Source organism: Rhopilema esculentum, chromosome 11 (assembly GCF_057945365.1).
Source record: "Rhopilema esculentum isolate cy_ngs chromosome 11, ASM5794536v1, whole genome shotgun sequence".
Lineage (NCBI taxonomy): Eukaryota > Metazoa > Cnidaria > Scyphozoa > Rhizostomeae > Rhizostomatidae > Rhopilema > Rhopilema esculentum.
The window spans coordinates 3,885,272-3,907,340 of NC_142825.1; the positions used below are offsets into that span (position 1 = coordinate 3,885,272).

Genomic DNA, 22,069 nt, shown 5'->3' on the forward strand with positions numbered 1-22,069 from the left:
TAAGTTTGAAATTATCTTCTTGTTGTGTAGACTAATCTAAATTTTTGATGCGCATGGCGAAGATACAGAACGAACGACCGTCTTTTTGCTTGTCCGTGTTTTTTTAGCAGAAAGGCAAGGCAGAAAATATTTTCTGAATTAATCTCAACTTCTTTAGAAACGAACCTTATCTCCCTAGTCTTTATTTTTGGCAGAACTCTGTACGAACTTTCTGTTGAAAGGATAACACTATCAGAAGACATTCTAAATCCAGAGAAAGGTGTTAATCCAAGGCGTGAGGGGAACGGAAAGTAATTTTTCAAAATATTTGCTCTCAAATCATATTTGCTTTGTTTAACTATCCTGTCCTTTCAAAATTTTTCTCACGCGCATTAAATTATATTTCACTGATTTATTTACAAGTTATATAAATGATTGCTTAGAGTGTATAAAAGCAAGTTTAACTACACAATATTAATACAATGGCACCTAGATGAAAAAAGAAAATCCAGTTCAAAATTCACTAGGATGTTAATTGTCTGCCTGATTTTCTAAATACATTGGGCGATTCAGTTCCCATAATGCACTGTGTATGATAACATTTATAATTTGCATAGGGCCATGTACCACAACATTAGTGCCCTGATAACAACATAATTGTTTTAATCTTCAACATATCATTTCTTCTTTCAGGTAAAAAAATTAATTGGTCACCAGGTTTGTTGACTTTTTTAATATAAGCAAAGAAAATAAAACCTGATAGTTCATCTCGTTCTTTTCTTTTGTACTTAGTTGTGGTGACTGAAGTCGTCGGGAAAATCTGATTCTTGGTTTTAGTGTTTGCATCAAACTGCTTATTGTGTTTGCTATCGCATTTCTTTATTTAATGGTTGCGTGGTGTGCACAATTTATTGTATTCCTTCACCTGCATCTTACTGTTTGTTAATTTGACAATGAAAAATCAGCGTACCAGTCGTTCATGAACAGCATCCTCTTCCTATAAAATTTTCGTAATTGGGCATTCTCTTTGCGAAACAAATATATTATTTGCTCGCGAAGAAGGTTGATTTGAAAACTTTTCTACTGGATACTTAAAGTTGACATGCAGATTGAGGCTCATAAAGCATGGGAATGAACCGAAGCAACATTAGCCAGTTTTGACATGTCAAGCTCATGTCAAAATTGGTTTGGAAGTATTTCCTGGAACTTGTCAATATCATGGATGATACCGAAAGGAAAGTCGATATTTTTGGTGGCCTAATTTTGGGTACGATGGCTTTTATCACTAATTTGCTGCAGTTAACAGTTACGATTCGGAAAAGACAATATCTTCTTCCATTTGATATCTCAGTTTTGAGTCTTTGTATGGCAGATGTCGTGACGTCGGTTGTGGTCTTAGTGTTTATCACGCTGGCCTCTATTCTTTTCTATGAACCTGTATCAGAGTTTATGTTGATAAACATGCCAATTGTACTTTCATTTGCAGTCACTTCATCGGCATTCCATGTGTCATTTATCGCCATCCAGAGGCTGCTGGCTGTTTCTAAACCAATAAAGTTTCGAATTTTATTCAAAAGAACACATTGTCTACTCGTACTTATTTCCATATGGATTTTATCCGCTTTACTTACCTATCCATGGAAGGATTCTTCCACAATGATCGCAATGAAATGTTCCTTTATTTTATCCGGCTCCACTCTTATTCCATGTTATCTATATATTTGTTGGCATATGAAAACGAACCGCTATGTACCATCTTCTTCAAATGCTGTCAACCAGAAAGTTTATATCCATTCTTTGGCTGTAACAATATTGTTTCTGATATGCAAAATCCCACCCATTGTTTATACTTTTATGGACACGAAATCTGATGTTTTTCAGTTGGTTGCGGAATTTTGTTTCTACTTGAATGCCAGTCTAAATCCAATCATTTACTTCTACTTAAACAGGTGTAACATGAGACGTTGTTTAAAGTGTTTAGGGCGTAATAAAGTGGATCTTACCACTGGGACGAGGATAATTGCTGCGATACCAATAAGAAGATTTATAGGCACCCAGAACCTTGAAACTACTTCAGTTTAATTCAGCATCAGGCAAAAGGATGCAGATTCAAGAGGTTTCTTGAGCGACCAGATGATAAAGGCTTACCCAATGTTAGTAGCTAGCAAGCGCAAGACCGTATTTGTGTTACCGTCACTCGCAGTTCAAAGGCTGATTTGTCCAGGAATCCATAATTGCTACTGACTTTGGATAAAGTTTTGGCTACGCATTGCAATGAAGGTTTGGTTGGATGAAAAACTGAGCCTAATCTCGTTAGGTCCAGTTAAAATCGGCGGTAAACTCTTTTAGCTCTTGAGTGAAACTGGGAACATACATTTATAGCGCTATACCACGTTTTAAAGTATTCCCTCAGATAATTCATTGAAAAATTGATATTTTATTGAATCCAGTAAATTTTCATGCTGTTTCAATCGTTTGTGTTGCAATATTCATATTATGTTAACTTATATTCACGCTTCTAAAATCAATTGAAAAATGCTTCTTCTAAACAATTGTTTCATAAATATGATGACTGACGACAAAGACTTTCTCATCATTGCATCGTATCATGGTAAATCTATTGCAATTAGGGTCCCTTAAAGTGTTAAAGATAAATTTAGTCATATTAATTAGCATCAAAACTCAGGGACATGGTGACAAATTAAAGAGATTTCTTTGGACAGGGCATTCAGCAGAAGAAGAGATAAATTCCTTTCATTATCTGCTCCCGCAAGCAGGGCGCGTTAGGCACAGTGCAGATCCACTTTCAGTCCAGATATATTTTGGCATAATTGTGTCATAATATTAATCAGGGGATATTCATGACTTCCATGGCAATGATTCCATTGTTTTGATAATGCATACGATAGCGCACGGTAGAAGGAATAAGTAACTGTTCCTCCAAGTCAGCTTACTTTGTTTAGTACAAAGATGATCTAGTTTTCATGAGAACATCACTTTATCACAGCTTTTTCCTTTCAGTATCCACAAGGGGATGTTTGGTGCTAGAATTGTATCAATGACCTTTCGGTATCATAATTGTTGGTTAGTTAATCATTATCTCTCCTACCAACAAAAATATATTCTTTCCAGCGAGTTGATGATATCTATCTTGTTCGCTTAAAAAATGATTCGATTGCATCTCGCATCAGCCATAAACTCATAGCCTCATACATAATAAATATTTAATCAATCATATGTATCAAACCAAACTGAATAGCTATTATCGACAACTGTTAAAAAAACCAAAGATGTTTAGCCCCTAATTATTTTCTTCAAACCTGTTTTGTTCAAGTCAACGACAATCTTTTGGCACAGTTTTTTAAGCTTTCCTTGTCGTTCCGCCAATATGAGCTTTTTTAACAACAAGGCCTAATTTTGAAGAAAACATTTAAACTGTTTACTCACTCCATCAATGGCGGGAAAAGACACAAGGTCGTCTTGTTCTCATTAGAAATGACAGCAATTCAGATTCAAAGCAGTTGTACTTGTTGAGGGTACCCCAAATGTTTTTAGGGGATACGGGAATCGTCATTTTTGGAATCGGGAATTTGCAAATTTTTGTGACTAGGATTCGGGAATCGATAACACTGGAATTAGGGAATGGTCGGGAATCGTTGAACAAACGTAGCGGGAATTCGGAAATCTTGGGACCTATTGGGTATCCTCTTTGTTCTACAACACATGCTTAAAATGCCTAAAATTATCTCTCTTTTATTGTGTTGCATTTTATAAACTTTCACCATATCTTGAGTTGCTCATCCATGTGCGCAGTTCTATGAGCCGGTGAGTGAGTTTCTGTAAGCATGGTACCCGAATTATTGTTTGCTGTTCCGCGTTGATAGACCGAGAAAGATTTCTTACTTGCCGGTAAAGATTTTACCAAAACATGAAGATGCCACTGTAATTAAATATAAAATAAATAAGATTGAGATACAATATCTCACCAAAATGGCTCGTGGATACTTTGGTGGACAAAAAATCAATATTTTCGCAGTCTCGTTAGCGGCCGTTTCAGCATTTCTGCTTGGGTTTTTTGTAAACGATAAATTTGGTAAAGATTTTAGACTATCTCAAACGACAGAGAATTTGAAGAAGCGTGAAGCTGGAAATCAAAAGTCATATTATCACGACAAAGCAGCTGAAGATGTATCTAGTTCAAGTATTAAAAATTATTTCAGGTAAATATCCCAAGTTAATTGTTTCTAAACGGATGAGACCACGTTTCTTCCATTATGAGTTAAAGATATCATATAGCTAGATTTACGTTAATTACGTGCCTGTTTGTCAGAAACAGACAAGTAAAGATCGATGTGATTTGTCATATGATCATATGATAGGTTTTTGAATATTACGCTTTTTGCAGTTTATTCTGGTAGTGTGTAAAGGAGTTAATTTCATTTCTAAACATGAGCTGCCTAGGGTTCATGTCGTATTTTATCAGATACTAGAGGGAGGTAGTTGCCAGTTTCCCACAAATGCGAAAACTGGTTTTATTTACTTTATCAGAAAGGCAGCCTGATAGGGTATGTTGTCATTCAATGCTGACATCAACTGATAGCTTTTCACAAGGTTAACGATAGTAAAAAAAATTGTTGAGAAATTTAGGCCCATTTTTGTTTCTTTTAATGCTATTTCCAATAGATCTATCTAGTATACCTACACCCCGAAAATACGCTAGCTTTTATGCTGTTCACTTCACAATATTAGTAAGCAACAATCTGAGTCAGGTTTCGTGCAAAAAAAATTGGTCTGTGACGTCAGAGTTGGCTGTACAGAAACATGTCCTCTTCTTGATTTGAAGAAAGATGGTTAATCGAATCAATTCTTTTTGCGTAAAGACGTGCGTGTTAGCCGTTGTCAGAGAATCCGCTGTATTTGTGATATAATCTTTTTAGGCCAGTGACTTTTAGAGTGCGGTTTGAGTAGCCATGAACAAAAGATGCATGCTAATGTCAATTGGAATCGCTATCAGTTTGTTTCTGAGTTGTGTATACAGACGTTAAAGCATAGTTTAGTAAGGATTGTCTTCTTAATTATGCTTACTTATTTGAATCGAACAACCATTCCGAAGTCTTACTACAAAGCAAATTCTTCCTAGAGATCAACATCGGGTCCTTTCAACAGGTTGTATATATTCATCAAAAAGTCGCTGTCTTTGGTTAATTAATACCTTAATATCGCTTGCAGTGAAATCATTTGAAGTATTTTTCAAAGGTCGTGAAACTCCTTCTCATCCCGCTACATTTATGTGGCGGAGCGATCTCACCGCCCTCTTTTTTTTCTTTGTCCTTCTTTCCTTTGTTAGAACGTTGGTGGCCCCTCGAGCCTTGCCCTACCATATCAAAAGAAAACAAATAGTAAATTATTTGAATTGTGTATCTTGTGGGGTTCTTTTAGTAAACATCTATTCTTTGCACTCAGTTGGAGTACAAAATCTTTGATTGATCTTCCATCAACGAAAAATCTGCTCGCTTCGATCAAGCACTTAAAGGTGTGAATTCGTTAGTGACTCGTTAGTTTAAAGAAAATGTATATTTCAATCTTATGTTGTATTATTCTATGATAGTCGCTAAGTGACTGAAATCATTTGTTACAGGTACTTCACGTCTGTCCCACACATCGGTGGCTCAAAAGAGTCCTACGAGCAGGCAAAATATTTAGCAGACCAACTTCGTAAATTTGGTTTTGACAAAGTTGAGCTGAAGAAATATTACGCATTGCTATCAGTGCCACGATCACCTGGAAATGTAAGCCTATATGATGAGAATGGAACTGTGCTCTTCCACGAAACCATTACTGAAGAGCCTCTGCATAGTTCCGAGGGTGATCCAAGAGAAGTGTACCCATTCAATGCTTATACTGCTTCAGGACAAGCAGAGGTACGGTGTCATCGATATATTTGTAATCACGAATAACAAGTTAACATTATTCCTTTTTACCGTTTGAAATAGTTTGATATCACGAATATTAAAATCAATGTGCCTACTTTTTTCATATCATCGAAGGTTGTGTTTACTTTTATTTGACGTTTTGGAAAAACACGAAGAAGAAGCTCGGCCAAGTTTCAGTTCCATCGAATGCTGCAATCATCAAGCATTTGAAAACATAAAACATTCGTTTGAATATACAATTAATCTTTGGTAAATGAGGACATAAGATAATTTGGCTAAACATTTGTTAAATTCTAGTTGTTATATAAACAAGTCGAATAATTAATATATCTCCTAACGTGATGTTTTAAACCTCTGTTTCCAATAGGGTGAGCTGGTGTATGTTAATTATGGTACTGACAAAGATTTTGAAGAGATAAAGAGAATGAATATAAGTCTTAAAGGGAAAATTGTCATTTGCAGATATGGGAAGAATTTTAGAGGTGATAAGGTGAGATTCACATACGAGTGTTTAAGTATTCTTTAGAGCTTTGTTGTCTCAGACTTTTCAGGTTTAAAATTTTACATAGAATATCATTAATTCAAATGACTTTTTCAATTCAATAACGAAGTTACAAACCCTTCCTTGTGGATTAGATTTCTCTACAATTGATAACTTTTCACTTGACGATTACAGGGGTTTGTGAATATGTAAGAAAATTAAAACACAATTTGCATTCACAGGTAAACTTTGCCGAAAAAGCTGGTGCGAAAGGTGTCATTCTTTTCTCTGATCCTCAAGAATTCAGCTCCGATGTGAATTACCCAGATAGCTGGTTTTTGCCTGATACAGCAGTTCAGAGAGGGAATATATTAAAACAGAAAGGGGATCCACTCTCCCCAGGATACCCATCCACAGGTATTCAATTGTACATATATTCTGATTCATATTTAGATATTGCACTGGTGACGTTTTAGTTTTACTCCATGGAGAGAAAATTCGAGCATGCTCGATCTTCTGTGTGTAATCTATTCAGGTTCTGGCCGCTTCGGCCTGGCCCATCGATTTGCTTAGATTAGAGCGTCTATACATTTCAGTTACCATTGCAAAACCTAGTTCATCACTGTAATAAAGTGACGTCAGTAAAAATGTTGATCTCGAAAACGATTTTGGTATCTCCCGGATCCTAGGCAACTTAACATAGTAAATGTTATGGAAGATGTAAAATTACCATTTTTCATACCTTGTTATCTTGTACTTTGTTGCAGAATTTAAGACCAATTTAATGTCATAAAGCTGTCTTAGTTTTATCACTGTCCGAGAAATTGCATCACTATGATTGCACTAAGCAAAGCTCTGTACGTGTCTTCTGTGTTTATTTGAATTACTTTATTTTGTTTTTGTTTCTTTCCAGTAGTCATTTCTACGCCTTGACATTTATATTTACCTTTATTCGTTTATCACAAAGTAAAACTTGCTTTCCTGACGTACAGCTTCGCTTGCAGAAGAATGTAAAGCTATTTTCATATCACCAATGACTCGAAAACCTTATAACTTGTATTTTAATGACCCTTTAGATGGAATGTACCGAATGAAACCCGAGAATGTGAAATTTCTCCACAAGATTCCATGCCAGCCAATCAGTCAACGGCATGCCACAGCTCTTCTGCGGTAAGATAAGAAAAGCTGTTTAAAAACTTTATTGCTCAGGTCTTTATTGATGTTTCATACTTGATGCAATCATCGAGCAACTAGTAATTTAGGCCTATAATCTGAACTTGAAGTTTCTTTGTTTCGATTTAACGTTTCTGTATGATTTTATTGTTTAGATGAAGATCGTCGTGTCGCTTGTTTCTTTAATTCGATATAGAACAATGAAACTTTCATTAACAGTTAACACCCTACTTGTTTGGGAAGTTGTTGTTCTAGTTGTATAAAGATGCAATTGATATACGTGAATATATCTTTACATAATTCGCACAGAGGCTTTGTAAAGAAATATTAAAAGTGCTTGATAATGTTGCAATATTATCAAGACATCCTGATAGTAAAATGTGGCATTATAGTACTTCCTTGTAAATACAAGCTCACTGAAAGTAATATTAATGCAGCTAGATAATGTCTCAATATAATCAAGATATCCTGATAGTAAAGTATGAAATTGCGATACTTTCTCGTAAATACTTATTGCTTAAAGAAGTATTAATGCAGCTAGATAATATCTCAATTTTATCGGTTTATTCTGATATTAAAATAGGACATTATAATACTCGTTTGAAAACATCAACTCACTTCAAGATGTACTAATGCCGCTAGATAATATCTTAGTAATATCGATATATTCTGGTAGTGAATTATGACATTTTGATACTATAATGTAAATATAAACTCACCTGAAAATATATCAATTTAGCTAGATAATATCACAGTATTATCGAGCTATCCTGATGTAAAGTATGATAATTAGTACTTCCTTGTAAACATAAACTCTTCTAAAGAAATACTAATGCGGCTAGATGATATCTCGTTACTATCGACATATCCTACAGTAAAGTACGAAATTTTGACACTTCCTTGTAAACAAAAGCTCGCCAAAAGGGATATTAATGCAGCTAGATGATATCTCAAATTATTAAGGCATCCATATAGTGAAATATGACATTATAATATGATAATACTTTCTTGTAAATACCAACTCACATCGCTAATTGGTTTCGTCATCGTTTAGATATCTAGATGGTATTGATCCTCCTCACGACGGATGGCATGGACGGTTGAATGTTACGTACAAAATCACATCCAAGGCAAAATTGTAAGGATTATTTTTACATCTTATTTTATATCAATTTCTTACTTTGGTTTCAATAAGCAGTTGTTTTGGTGTATTTTTCTGGTTCTAAAATACCATTATACAAGCTCTGTGCTTAAACAAGATCTCTATTTTATGCTGACATGACTTTTCCTTCAATATATATATATCTTTTTCGCTGCTTTAAAATATATTTTGATATGAATTTTGATGCAATTTTTGCTGTATTTTACGAAGAATGATGTTTCGTTGAACAAGACCTAATAGTTGTTCGATTTATCATTTTGTCAGTCATTTTAAGCAATATTTTTTTGTACTTTTGTTTTTTCCTCTCAGTAAAGCTCGTATAACTGTCGATGTCCCATTGGTGGATAGGCCGATTTACAATGTTATTGGTACAATTTATGGCGACGAAGAACCAGGTTCGAAAAAAAATTCGTTAGCTTTATTAAAAACAGTAAATTCAACCGTTGATGCCTTTTTATGTTTTAAAGATATTTATTTCACTGACACAAGTCAGGTTATGAAACGAGGTCATATTTCTATGATTTAAAGATTTAAAGCTTTGAAACATTTGGAAGATGATTATAAATTTTACATAATGTTTCCTGATAAACAGGAAACGGGTATGATCGTATATCAGGAACATCTCAGCAGGTATCACTATGAATGGATTGTTGAAAACATCAAAGATTTGAAGAAGTTCAAGCAAAATTCAATTCTCGTTATGTGCATGTACTTAAAGTATCTTCCATAGACTTTCTTAAATTCATTGCTTAATTATTTGTACTTGAATCGTTGCATTTAATCTGACAAAGCCTTATACGTCTGGGTAAAATATTTACTAGTTGCACTCCATTAACATATTTTTGTTTGAAAAAATTATTTGCCCTTAGAGTGTGTCATTCTTCCCCAACTTGCGCTGTAGCTGCTCACTGTTTTAAAGAAGGTAAAGTTTCTTTTTGCTCGATGCTATTTATTGTTCTCAATTCAGATAGAATGCTTCTCATTGGAAATCACCGTGATGCTTGGGTGTATGGTGGCGGGGATCCTTCTAGTGGAACTGCAGCGCTGGTGGAAACATCCAGAGTGATTGGCAACATCAAGAGTTCTGGTATGTTGTAATAGATTATTGTGATACGTTTTGTTTACAGTCAATGTTTACAGTTAATTGTTAGCCACGAGTCATTAATAGGACATCTTCAGCCCGTTAAGTCGTACCCTTGATAACTGAGTCCGGCTTTCACTGTGTCGGAACGATTTTTAATTTCCATTGGATTTTCCTACCTTCTTTTTTCAAGTCCAAAGTCCGATCTCGGATAAATCGAACGCTTACTTAGGCGATTGCCTTCCCCCTTAAAGGTCTGCCATGATAGGATTCAGTTTTTTTAATCCTTGTAGGCTACCCAGTAAAAGAATTACAACTGAAAGCTAATGGCTAAGGCTTTATATTTATCCCACGTTATCTCACTTGTCACATAACAACTAATTTCAGGTTGGAGACCAAGAAGGACATTAGTAGTTTGCAGCTGGGATGCAGAGGAGTATGGTCTCATGGGGTCAAAAGAATGGGTGGAGGTACGTTCTTTAGCTGGGGTTTTGAACTTATTGGCATAACCCTGAATACTAGTGTGATATAAATTCGAGCACGGAAATAGAGATTAGGAGCGGAGCAGCATCTTTCTCAGAAGAATGGTCTTCTTCTCAGGTCGATGCTCCTCCGCTTCTCCGCTTCTCCGCTTCTCCGCTTCTCCGCTTCTCCGCTTCTATGCTTCTATGCTTCTATGCTTCTATTATCTATATCTCCGATCAAAATTTTGTAGCCCTGGACCCAGGGTAGGGATACCTATACAGACTCGTCAGTCGTCAGTTCAAATATTTGCGTAGAATCATCCATTCACATCCATTATCTGTAGAATGTCCAAGGAAGAGTCAAAATAGAGAAGAGTGAGAATTCACATGTGGTTGTTTATATTTGTCTTGTATATAGTCCAGTATGCTGTATGTGCTTTAAAATGTTTTCTTTGATCAACGTTCTCAAACATGTTTATAAAGCATACCATAAAGATTTCGCTTGTATATTATTGTGTTAATGCATTCTTGAAATAATTTAACAGAGCTCGGAAAAGTTATTATTTTTGTAACAGGAAACTTTCAAATAGTCTTTTGTTTGTTCTCGTATATTTTGCAAGAAAATGTCTTCGCTACGATAAAACAGGATGGCTGACTACTATAATTTTCTTATGAAAGTTACACTTTATGCAAGCAAGGTTTTTGTAAAGAGGAAGGACAGTAAAAAAAGAAATGGCTACAGATATTTATTCAGAGACTTGTAATTGAGTGGCAATGTTTTGTAAATACGTGGCAGCGTTAAAGCCATTAGTCGTTTGAAATATGGTTTATGGCACCGTAAAATTTGAAGTGGCCTATCCTTCGTTTTAGGCCTAACCCTCGAATAAGCCTGAATCCTGACATTCTACTGATGTTAGTCCATTGCAAATAAATTGATAGGGAAATTATTTTGTTTTAGAAAGTGAAGTTGAAAAGAGAGAAAATTTCTTTGAAAAGAGCATCTATATGCCAGCCTAATTGGCAGCCTTTCACCATCGTTTAAGTCCTTTCGAACTAGCTCCTATCCTGAATGGTCTCAAATAAGTAAGTTCTTGGAGGGATAATTCGAGGACTTGCGCTATTGATCAAGTATGTTTGGGCAAAAGGCCTTTACCAAATATTGAACACAAATTTTTGTTTTAGGAGTATGCAGCCATACTTAGTTACAGAGCAGTTGCTTACATAAACATTGATATAGCTGTTCAAGGTTTGTCTTTTTGGAAAATTTAATTAACAGCAAGCAACGCATTTTGTACACGTCAAGGTGCATTCATTGCCATATTTTTTAACTATTCAGAAAAATGGCTTCATTTATGATTGTAGGACGTAAATTATTCCTGTACCATTGGTTATAAAGGGTTAAGAAAAGTTAAGAGTTTTTCAGGTTCTCAGTATATTGGTGAATCCCTCTTAATGAATTGTTTACTGTGTCTGTTTCAACCGTTAACGTGAACCACTCCTTTCTGATCTGGACTCCTCAAGATCTCGTTTTGTTGCATAGGTAATTACACTCTAAGAGTGAAATCAAGTCCTCAGTTGGTAACACCGTTCATTGATGTCGTCAAAGAGGTAGGGAATTTACAAGAAAAGATTTTTTCTTTCCAGAAGTGCTTTGTCGTTTCGAAAAACGCTTTTATAGGTTGGAGTTCAATTTAGAGATTAACTATGATTCTCATTCTAGCAATTTTTGTTAAGCTATTTATAGCTCTGTTTGATTTTCTTTGAAAGAATAGTTAAAATTTAATTGTGACTGGATAGGGTCCTAGAAAACAGAGAAACCCCTAAACCCTTCTCTGGATTTTGCCCTATTTTCCTTTCTCAGAAATAACCTTGCACTTTAAACATAATTTTCTTAGAAATGGAATTTTAGTAAAATTATCCATGATTTGGTCACAGAATAAGAATAACTGTTATTCTTATTCTCTGATTTGGTCTCAATGCTTTGCCAAGAAAGGTGCAAGGAATTTACCACCTCATATATTATGTCAAGTTCAGAATTGCTATTCTTTAAAATTACTGCATCATTTGATAATGGTAATGTTTTCTGAACTCTGTTGACAAATGACGTCACAAAATGGATTTATATTTGTTCAAAAACTTGTCAACTTTGGTTTCCTCTTTCCCTCTTCTCAAAATTTTTCGACATCCGATATCGACATATCTTTACTTGATAGAGAAACGACTTATGTTTTATTACCTCTTAAACTATCTCATTTTGCAAGTACCTCGTTTTGAATCGAAAGTAAGACCTGGTAGTTGGTGCTTCTGAATGTGTGTGCTCTTTCAAAATTTCATTTTCTTTTTGCAACTATGTTTTTGAATTTATACTGATCGTTCGAATTGCAGCTTAAAGTGCCTGACTCTAATGTAAGCCTTTATGAAGACTGGGCATCAAAATTCCCCGATCCGCAACGAGATCATTCTCCAAAGTAAGCATTTGTTACTTTATCTCAGACAACAATTTGAAACATATGCTATCTGCAAATTAGATTAATCTTTGCGAATCAGTTTTATTTTCATGGCACTTTTTTTGTTTACTGTTCCTCTGTTGGCATTTATTCACCAATTTCTCTTCTCAATTTTTACCAGAATTCACACACTTGGAGCCGGGAGTGATTTCACTCCATTTTATTCCGTTATTGGTGTCCCAGCTTTAGATTTCCGGTACACATACAACGAGGCAAGGCTTCTTCTTTTTACTCGCTTTTTAATCTTTCCCTTTTTTTCCCTTTCCCTTATTCTCTTCAACTTTTTTCAAATTATTTTTTCTAAAAATTTTTTTTTCACAACTGGTCATGTTTGAAAGAGACATTAATTCCATAATGACCTATGCTTAGATTAACAAATAGCAGAGGCTCCAATGGGGCTCCTTGTGGGGAAACAATTTTGATTTCCTCTATATCTGAATTTACTCTGCTTTCTATTCAAAATTTCAACGCTCAGTAAGACCCAAAGAAATGTTTAAATGCCAAGAGCCAAAAGCCTTTAATGTAAAGGATGATTTGAATGGACGGAACTCGTTGAGAGTAGCACGTGAAGATAGCCAAATCCAAGGGAAATAAGCTGCGGGGGTAAACCTTTGTTTATTTTGGGAGAAGGACAATAGCCTATTGCTTAAAACAATAGAAAGTCATTAGGACTGCGGGGGCAATTGCCCCCCCCCTAGTTCATATGTTAAAAAGGCGCTGCACATGGAGAAGGTCAAACCCAAAAAAGCATTTATAGTGTCAATTACGTTAAGATGAAACCCCCCACCCCCACAATTGTTAACGATTGTAAGACCATAAACAATGATAGATTTAATGCCGAGAAGAGCAAAGCAATGTTCATGATATGTTATGTGTTTGATAGCTTATAATGTGAAGGACAACTTTAGTGGGTAAAATTTTCTTGCATAGTATGTAGGACAGGTGATAACCGAAAACGCTTTTACAGTATTAAGTAAGGTGAAATAATACTCTCCCTCACACCCCTCTCTCGCTTAGATCCAGTAGTTTTTCGCGGTTCATTTTTCAAGAGGTCGCTAGTACTAAATAAACATATTATTAACTAAATACTTATTTCCTTGTAGAATGCAATGCACCTTGGAAGCTACCCCGTCTACCATTCGATTCACGACAACTACCACTGGATGTCGACCTTTGTTGATCCTGATTTCAAATATAATAAAGTTGTAACACAAGTATGGGTCAAATACACATTGAAGCTGCTGGACGGCGTCATCCTTCCCTTCAACTCGACAAGATATTGTGAAGATCTCGTTAACTATATCAAAAGTTTTGAAGCAGGCTACAGTGAACTTCTAAGAGCTAACGACGTTGATCTCAGTAAGGAGCCTTTTTACTTAGTAACTTTTTACAAGCTAATTCATAAGTTAGTGATATGTTAATCACATTAAATAACAAGCATAGTTCAATCACGTTAAATAGAGTGAATAAAAAAAGGAAAAGGTGAAGATAAGAGGATATACAAGATATTGGGATAATGGGAGATTTCGGGATATTTTTTATGGTTGTGCCTTTTGATAAAATGACACAAAACGGCTATTTTGATTTCAGACGTGTCAAACGGTTATCACAAATGGGCAATACTTATAATACTTGTTTATTTTGCATGAAATCCTTAAGCTATACCCTGTCCTTAGGCAGGAAGTTTGCCTGTCATAATGAGATTTCACTAGGTTGCACACATAAAGAGTGAAACTTAGAATTTTGGTCACCTCTAGATGATGGATACCCCTAAGTATAACCACTTGGTATACATAAACAAACGATACTTGGAGCACAAATATCGACTTCTTAATTCATAACAGAACACTCACTACCATCGTTGACAAACTTAAGAAATAACGAACTAATTCAGTGCCTGTGGAGGGGCGTTAATCTGTTTTAAACAAAAGTAGTTTGTTGCCATCTAGAGGTGCTTAGTCAGTTTTCAAACGTAGACCTCGACACCCTTTTTTAGTACAAAAGCTAGCGAGGGATCGTTGAAACACTATCTGACGCTAAACGCAATAATTAAACGGCGTTAACACTCTGGAATCATAGGCCTTTAAATCCTTAACGACTTACAGCGACATCCAGTTGTCAAATCTTAATGTTACAAGAAAGAATATCTTGTTTTGTTGCAGAAATGCTAACAGTTGCAGCAACAGATTTCGTGGCAGCAGCTTCAAAATTGCAAAGTAGAATTGACAAAATAGATTTTAACAAGTAAGTCATGAATCCTTGCCTGAAATTCCATGCTCTTGCAAACGCTGTTGATAATTTGGTTTCGTAATGCTGTTGATGTTTTGTGTTTTGTGCGGTATAAAACATTAATTATACTCAATGCTTTTTGCAAAGAAATGTATTTACGTGAGTTTTGAAAAAGACAATACAACTTTTTTTTGATAAGCGAATAAAACTGAACCCTATGTGATAACCTTTTCTTAAGCTGCCCAAATGTGATATTCAGCAGAATCTCAGTGAAGTCTGCCCCCAACCCCCCCTCCCCCTAACAGTGGTGAAACGACATTGGACATAATGTCTAATAAAACACCCTTCACTTTCTTGCACCTTAAAAAAATCAAGTTTAAGGCAATCCTTAAACTCGTCTGAATCTTCAGTTTATAAATTCTTATAGGTTGCATTTTTCAAGAACTGGTTAATAATCCATACAATCTTTTATCTTGCAGTGCGATTGCAGTAAGGACATTAAATGATCAGTTGATGGAAGTCGAGCGATCATTCATAGTCCCTTCTGGCCTGCAAGGGCGCCCACAATTCAAGTATGTTGCTAGTTAATCTTATCAACAACCTTTTCTTCAAAGACTTGGTTTGAAGGCCATTAATCCTACCACGCTAATCAAAGGAATAGAGAGCAAACTAAGAACATTTACTTTCATTACCCTATTCCCATCAAAATTTTACCCTGGTTACAATGTGAATAAATTCAGAGAGATCAAAAGGAATTATCTAGTTAATTTTAACAGACCTTTAAAATGTGAAAATAGCAATTTTTTCAATATCTCCTGAAGAAATCAAATAAAAATTTCAAATATCCCATGGAGATTCGGATACTGGAGATTAGACATGATATACTGGAAATTCGACAAAATTCAAATAAATAAAGTAGCAAGTAGAGAGTGATAATAAAGTAGCAAAGTCTGGCTACACAAAACCATACAATATATCAAAATAGGACTGGATCTTTTTCTTTCTGTTTTGAGGGACTTTCTTTCTCTCTGGTAACTTTGATGCCTGCAATACTAATGGAAATTTTTTAATCTATATCTCAATTCCACATTCTTGCCATATTCAAACAGTTTACCAACATCATATTTATTTGTTTTAGGCATATACTCTACTCTCCAAGCAGTGTTAACATCTATCTTGGGCGGTCTTTTCCTGCTGTTATTGAAGCAATTCATAGGGTGGAAACAGGAAAAGATAAAGATTGGAATAATGTAAACATTCAGATTGCTTTGGTTGCTCATCATACTCAAATGGCTTCAAAAATTTTAGATGAAATAGCAAACAGATAAGCTTCCTCTTTTACATTTTTTGTATGTTTATAAAAGTGTAATTTTAGACATTAATCTTTCTTATCTTAATTGGCAAAATTAATACTGCTATCAGGGGCTAACACGAGTCTTCAGGGGCAAACATAGAAGCAATATATTTTTGTAATTCTCTGTTAATAGGGCAACTGACAAATAAGTTGAAGTTTTGTTTCATTTAGTTTCTGGTTGCTTCCAGGATGTAAGACTGTCATCATAACTTAGGTGTCTGTCCTTAGCAAATAATTAACCTTCATGCAAGAGGTTGCTTTATAATTTTGATAAAAAATAAACAACAGTTGTGTTATGTTTCCAAATAAAATTAAGAGAGAGAGAAAGAGCAAAAAAGAAAGCAGTTTTATGTAATACTAAATCATGAAAAACATGGAACTCTAAGTAACACTAAATATAAATCAATTTGATCAAATAAATTAGTTAATTTTCAGTTAGTTTATAATTGCTCAGGCCCAATTTGCAATATACCAGATAGTTACTGGAGTACTGAATTATAAAGTGATGAAGCATTTGCATCAGGTTCAATGAATAACCTTGCATGTTTTCTATCTCTATGCAGGAATCAATAGTGACCCATTTAATACATTTAGATTATGTGAAAGAAAGGACTGTGCAAGGGGACCTGTCATAGACACCCAGAATGTACTTAAATTGTACAAAAATTTCTTGCTCTTGGTTATTACCAACCCCCCCCCCCCCCCTGCCTAAAAATGTTTTAGCGTCTGTAATATACTCTGCAGTCCTTGTTTGGAAGCATGTTTTAGCACTTAAAAGCCCCTAAAAGCACTATGGTTTTCACATAAATTTACAAAACAACTGTAGTTTATGACTGACACATAGTGAACAACATACCTATAAAATAGAAAAATTGCAGTATACCAGCAAATATCTTGTATAGCGTAAATAGGGCCTAATATTTGTATTTCAGCCTTGCTAAATTTCAATCGAAAGGACATTATCTTCAAATAACAAAAGTTTTCCTTACTTGGAACAATAACTGCCTTACATGTTCACTGCAAATGTTGAGAATCTACAGATATTTAATCAGAATATATTTCTTTATAATTATCAGCACTAAATGATTGCAATTCACAAACGATACAAAATGATCAATTTATAAAACTACTTAACAAACAGTACTAAGTTTATGAACAAAACAGTAACAAAAAAGGACCTAATTTACACTGGCGTCTTGACCAAGTTTAACATGAACATGATGTATACACACTTATTTAGTCAAACATTTCCATTTTTGAAACTTTTTGAAAGTTTTCAGAAACTTTGTCAATACTTGGCTGGGGCTGGTGTGGGTAAGCAAGGCATTTCAATTCTATGCTGAGTAATTATTGGTTTTTATGCTTAGGTGCTGCTCTGATGATGGTAATTAGCTATAACAAAACAATTTGCCAGGTTTATTCCATCCCAAAAACAATTCCTGACTTAACATTTCTGCCCAAGATGAGAATGGTGATAAGTCTTGTAACAAAAGGTTTATGACAAAATGACCAGGCCTGTCTTTCAGAAAACTATGACAAAAACAATTGTTAATATTTCAAACAGTAAGCCTATATAAGTTCATGTTCACCTTGGTCAGACTCTTGGGGTATTTGCATTCAAGACAACATGATTTTGAAATCTTCTAATTAAAAAAATTCTTCAACTGAAAAAAATTGTAGCAAACACAAGCAGATTTAGCAACACAACAGCCACAAAAGTTGAAGAATAATAACCTTTCTCTAGATACTACAAGTAATAGCATTCTTTAAGAAATCATACTCCTAATTGAATTTTTCAACTAATGCTAGGATCATCATGCTAGGATGCTAGGATAGGAGCATCAACTATTTCAAAGATCACTAGGAAATTTGGTTATTTGAAGCCCATACCCAAAATAGTACGACAGCAACCCATACTCGCACACACATGATCATATGGTGCTCCTGTCAACACACATGCAAATGGTTTCATAGGATCTAAAAAAGTACTCATGCTTTTTTCAAGTGCAGAAAATGCCAGGGTGAAACCAGTAAATAGCCATATGTGCAGCACGACCCTGCATGTGCAGTACCCCATAAAATGTATGTTACAGGTTTGAAAACCATGCCCATTGACAAAATGTTCTGCGTATGGGTTGCAACGGTCATTGTCAAGTACAAGACATTTCTAAACAATATATTGAAAAACAATTTTAAACTAAAAATTTCTCTAAAGATTCTAAGTAAACTTCTTAGTTACAAACTAATTAAGCAGTTTCTTTTCAATTATGAAAATTACCAAGCACATATGAAAAACCTTTTTGGTTCACATGCAGTGATCTGAAGAATCAGATAATGGCGTATCCACAAGCCATGTGAAGAGAAGATGGCCAATGCCTCCACCCAGGAGAATGCCAATACAAATCCATACATTGTATGCCATAAATGCCAACATAAGTATATAACCCATGAACATTTGTAAAACATGCAGCAGAGCTTGTATCAAACGATATGTAGTAAAAAATGATGGCCTCCTAAAAGCAGAGATCAAAAACTTTATCTCTTAACCTTGCATACATTAAGATCATTGATTTTGTCTTATGATTAGTAAATAATAATTTGAAATGGGTCTGTCCAAGGCTTAAAGGCAAAACATAGGAAAGGACTTCTATGTCTATGGTGAAGATCTTTTGGGGTGATTTCAAAAGCAACTAATCATTTCATTGAGTCCTTTAGCTCAGTGAGACAATCCTTTCTTTAGTGATGTAGTGAACTGGAGTTCCATTCTCACCAAGTCCAGTATTTATAGCTGGACAATAAATAAATAGTTTACTCCTGTCCCCCCCCCCCCCTTCCCCCATGTCTACATACATAATCATTGAAGGCACATATGTGTCACTTAGGGGAATGAAGTTCACAAATTTAATATCAATCAATATTGATTAAATCTCATAAACTAATATGATTTACACTAAAAAATAAAATATTGAACATTAAGGAGAATGATAGATACACATCAGCAAAATATGCTATAGACAAGAGATTTTACTAAGGGCTGTATAACTTACACAAATTTAACATGGTCAACAAGTGGCTGTGTTTCACCATAGGTTTTCACGTTGTTGTGATTTGTAGACAGTACTCTCCTTCCTTTCATCTCTTTTAATTTAATGACCTCTCTGCAAGCTTTCAATCCTTCATAAAGGATAGCAAGTGCCAAAAATGCAATCATAGATCCAATTAAATCTGCAAATGAATAATATACATTATCATACAAAGATAATTAACATTCAATTCAATTTTTAATTCAATTCAATTTAATGTTATTTGTATACTGCAGAAGAAGCATACTAAATTAATACGTAATATACCTGTTTATGGTGCCCTAAAATGTCCAAAAAGGCAAAATAGAATCTATTACATCATCATACCTGCAACACTACTGATGTTCCAGTCTTTAAAGATCATGTTTTTCTCATGAAAGCCAAGATGGAAGTACATCTGAAAATTAAAAAATTCAGCATGTCACCTAGGAGTTTCAAGTATTGTTGTTGCATTATAATGTTGTGTAGTATACTCCATTTTATTTAAAACTATGGGAACAAACATTTTATCTCATGTTGGCTAAAAGCCTTTTTGTCTGACACTCCTTTTCGTCTGACACTCCTCAGAGCATAAAACGTCAGAATAAGGGTTTAAAAGAAACTATGGCCCTATTCACATGATAACAGGAAGCTATCTTTACTTGATGCCTTTCATGATGAGAACCACACATTGTGGGTTTTCTTGCATAAGTTCAGTTTTATACAAAACATAAAGATTTGAACCTGTGAAATTCTCAGATCCTTTACACTAAATGCTTTAAAAAGCATTTTAGGTTCTTCGTAACAGTGGGCTTAAAATCTTATGGTTTCAGATGCTATTGGTTGCCAATACCAGGTCATGCAAAGCGAAGTTTGAAAGTTACAATTATTTTCATTGCTCTCTTAAAACAGTTCCAATGCTGCTGAATGGCTTAGCTTTTTGAAAAAAATTTGAAAATCTACTTTCAATTTTGTGGTGCTTTGAATTTTCCCAATCTTTCCTTAAGGAAGTAAGCAGATTTCCTTGCTGCACTTAGTTTTCTCCCTTCCTTGAATTTTTCTAACTTTATAAAAGGTTTCTCTTATTCATGAGTAATAAGCATAAGACTACAGTTTGTTGTAACATGCATTATGCTATCATGCCAAAACTATTGATCTAAAAGTTTTTATCCAAAGTTCTGATGTCTGAAAGTTTTTTGTTTGGATTTGTTTCCTGACATTTTTTCCTGGATTTTTTTTATAATTTCAATGATGTCTTCCAATTGTTTTCCAATCATAGACCGTAAACAGGGTCAGATTTCAACTTCGCTTCCCTCATTTCTGACAAAAGGCTCTCTCTGGACTAGTTTATCTACTTAGAGAGCTCCTCCTTAATCAGTCAATATTAAATTCAATCATGTAAAGTAATTTTTCCATTTGTTTTTAGTTCTGTTAGTTTTTAGTTCATAGTGTTGTAATATATCTTAATTGTAGAGTTTTGTGTATAAATTGTATTTAGGATTGATTGATAATGAATGAAACTGAAAAAACTGTATGAACGAGCGGCTAATTTTATTTTGTTGATAGAAAAATGGAAATAAGATTGTTATTGGAATTATGGAAGCAGTAGGCCATGGTCAGACAGACTAAACCAACCTTAAAGGAAAAGGACAATGCTGGCTTACTTAAGAATATTCAGCAAATTATAACCTAATTAATATCATTAATTTACAGAAAATATCGATGCATTGTACAGAGGGTAGTAAGCCTAGTTCAATTTTCATACCTTCATCATATCCATATGTGGCATACCACTGTTGTTTTTCGGCATATGCATATTCATTTTGATATTTTCTTGGCCTTTGTTCCTTGATGGAACGATGAAAACATAGATTAGCTGTTAACCACAACAGTGAAATACTTAAAGTGCTAAAATGCACTGACAATTTATTTTCAGGATCCAGCCTGGAGTCAAGTTTGCCCTTGGTGGGCCTAAAGTGCTTCTAGCTACGCGGTTATGGAATACAACAAAGGTGCTTCTACAGCGAAAACACATATAAACGAATACCTGCTGCTATTATATTAATATTGAATTCATTTGCCTTGCTTCAGAAGACGCTATTTTCCAGCAACTTAAAAGTAATGCATTTTGTATGACAAGACGCTACAACCTTTTCATCAAAAATTAAGGTCTTGTGACAAAGCCGCACGTATAGCTCACAGGCTGCTGCGAAGGCTTTTAGGGGATTCCAATGAGGTGAATTAACGATATTCCGCTAATCCTCGAATTGGCCCCCCTCCTCGAAAAAGCCCCCTCGAATAAGACCCATCCCTAAAGCTAAAAAAATGTCAACAAGCCCCCCTCGAATAACCCCCCATCCAAAAATGTCAGAAATAAATAAGCCCCTAGGGGGCTAATTCGAGGAATTACGGTATTATCCTGTCTCTATATGGGCTACAACATCAGAGAATCTATAAGAATACTTGCATAGGACTACGTCTAATTACAAGTGGTTTTGGCAAACATTACTTTCAGATTTAGGGTCGCTTGTGATGTGGAGTTACCAACAAACACCCTCCCCCTCTTTTCCATACTAAAAGAAATTACATATCTGCCTTCAAAGCTATTTGTCCAATTAACACCCTGCGTCTCTCTTGAACCTTG

The 22,069-nt window shown here is 34.9% G+C and overlaps 2 protein-coding genes across 2 annotated transcripts; one reads left to right on the plus strand and one right to left on the minus strand.

Annotated features, from left to right (window-relative positions):
* The first annotated feature begins 301 nt into the window (after positions 1-301).
* LOC135693287 (putative N-acetylated-alpha-linked acidic dipeptidase) lies at positions 302-16,704 on the plus strand. The gene is made up of 17 exons (XM_065211721.2): positions 302-4,199; positions 5,618-5,900; positions 6,280-6,402; positions 6,636-6,810; positions 7,470-7,563; positions 8,621-8,704; positions 9,038-9,123; positions 9,696-9,815; positions 10,197-10,279; positions 11,456-11,519; positions 11,814-11,881; positions 12,659-12,741; positions 12,902-12,992; positions 13,884-14,139; positions 14,943-15,024; positions 15,489-15,581; positions 16,148-16,704. Exons 1-17 carry the CDS (start codon positions 3,970-3,972, stop codon positions 16,335-16,337), a joined length of 2,205 nt encoding a protein of 734 aa, XP_065067793.2. The 5' UTR covers positions 302-3,969; the 3' UTR covers positions 16,338-16,704.
* Positions 16,705-18,163: 1,459 nt separating this feature from the next.
* LOC135693295 (high affinity copper uptake protein 1) lies at positions 18,164-21,630 on the minus strand. Its single transcript, XM_065211733.2, has 5 exons — positions 21,473-21,630; positions 21,191-21,272; positions 19,774-19,843; positions 19,411-19,588; positions 18,164-18,876 (listed from the first exon to the last, which is right to left on the minus strand). The coding sequence occupies exons 2-5, from the start codon at positions 21,245-21,247 to the stop codon at positions 18,669-18,671; spliced, it is 513 nt and encodes a 170-aa protein (XP_065067805.2). The 5' UTR covers positions 21,248-21,272; positions 21,473-21,630; the 3' UTR covers positions 18,164-18,668.
* Positions 21,631-22,069: the final 439 nt, after the last annotated feature.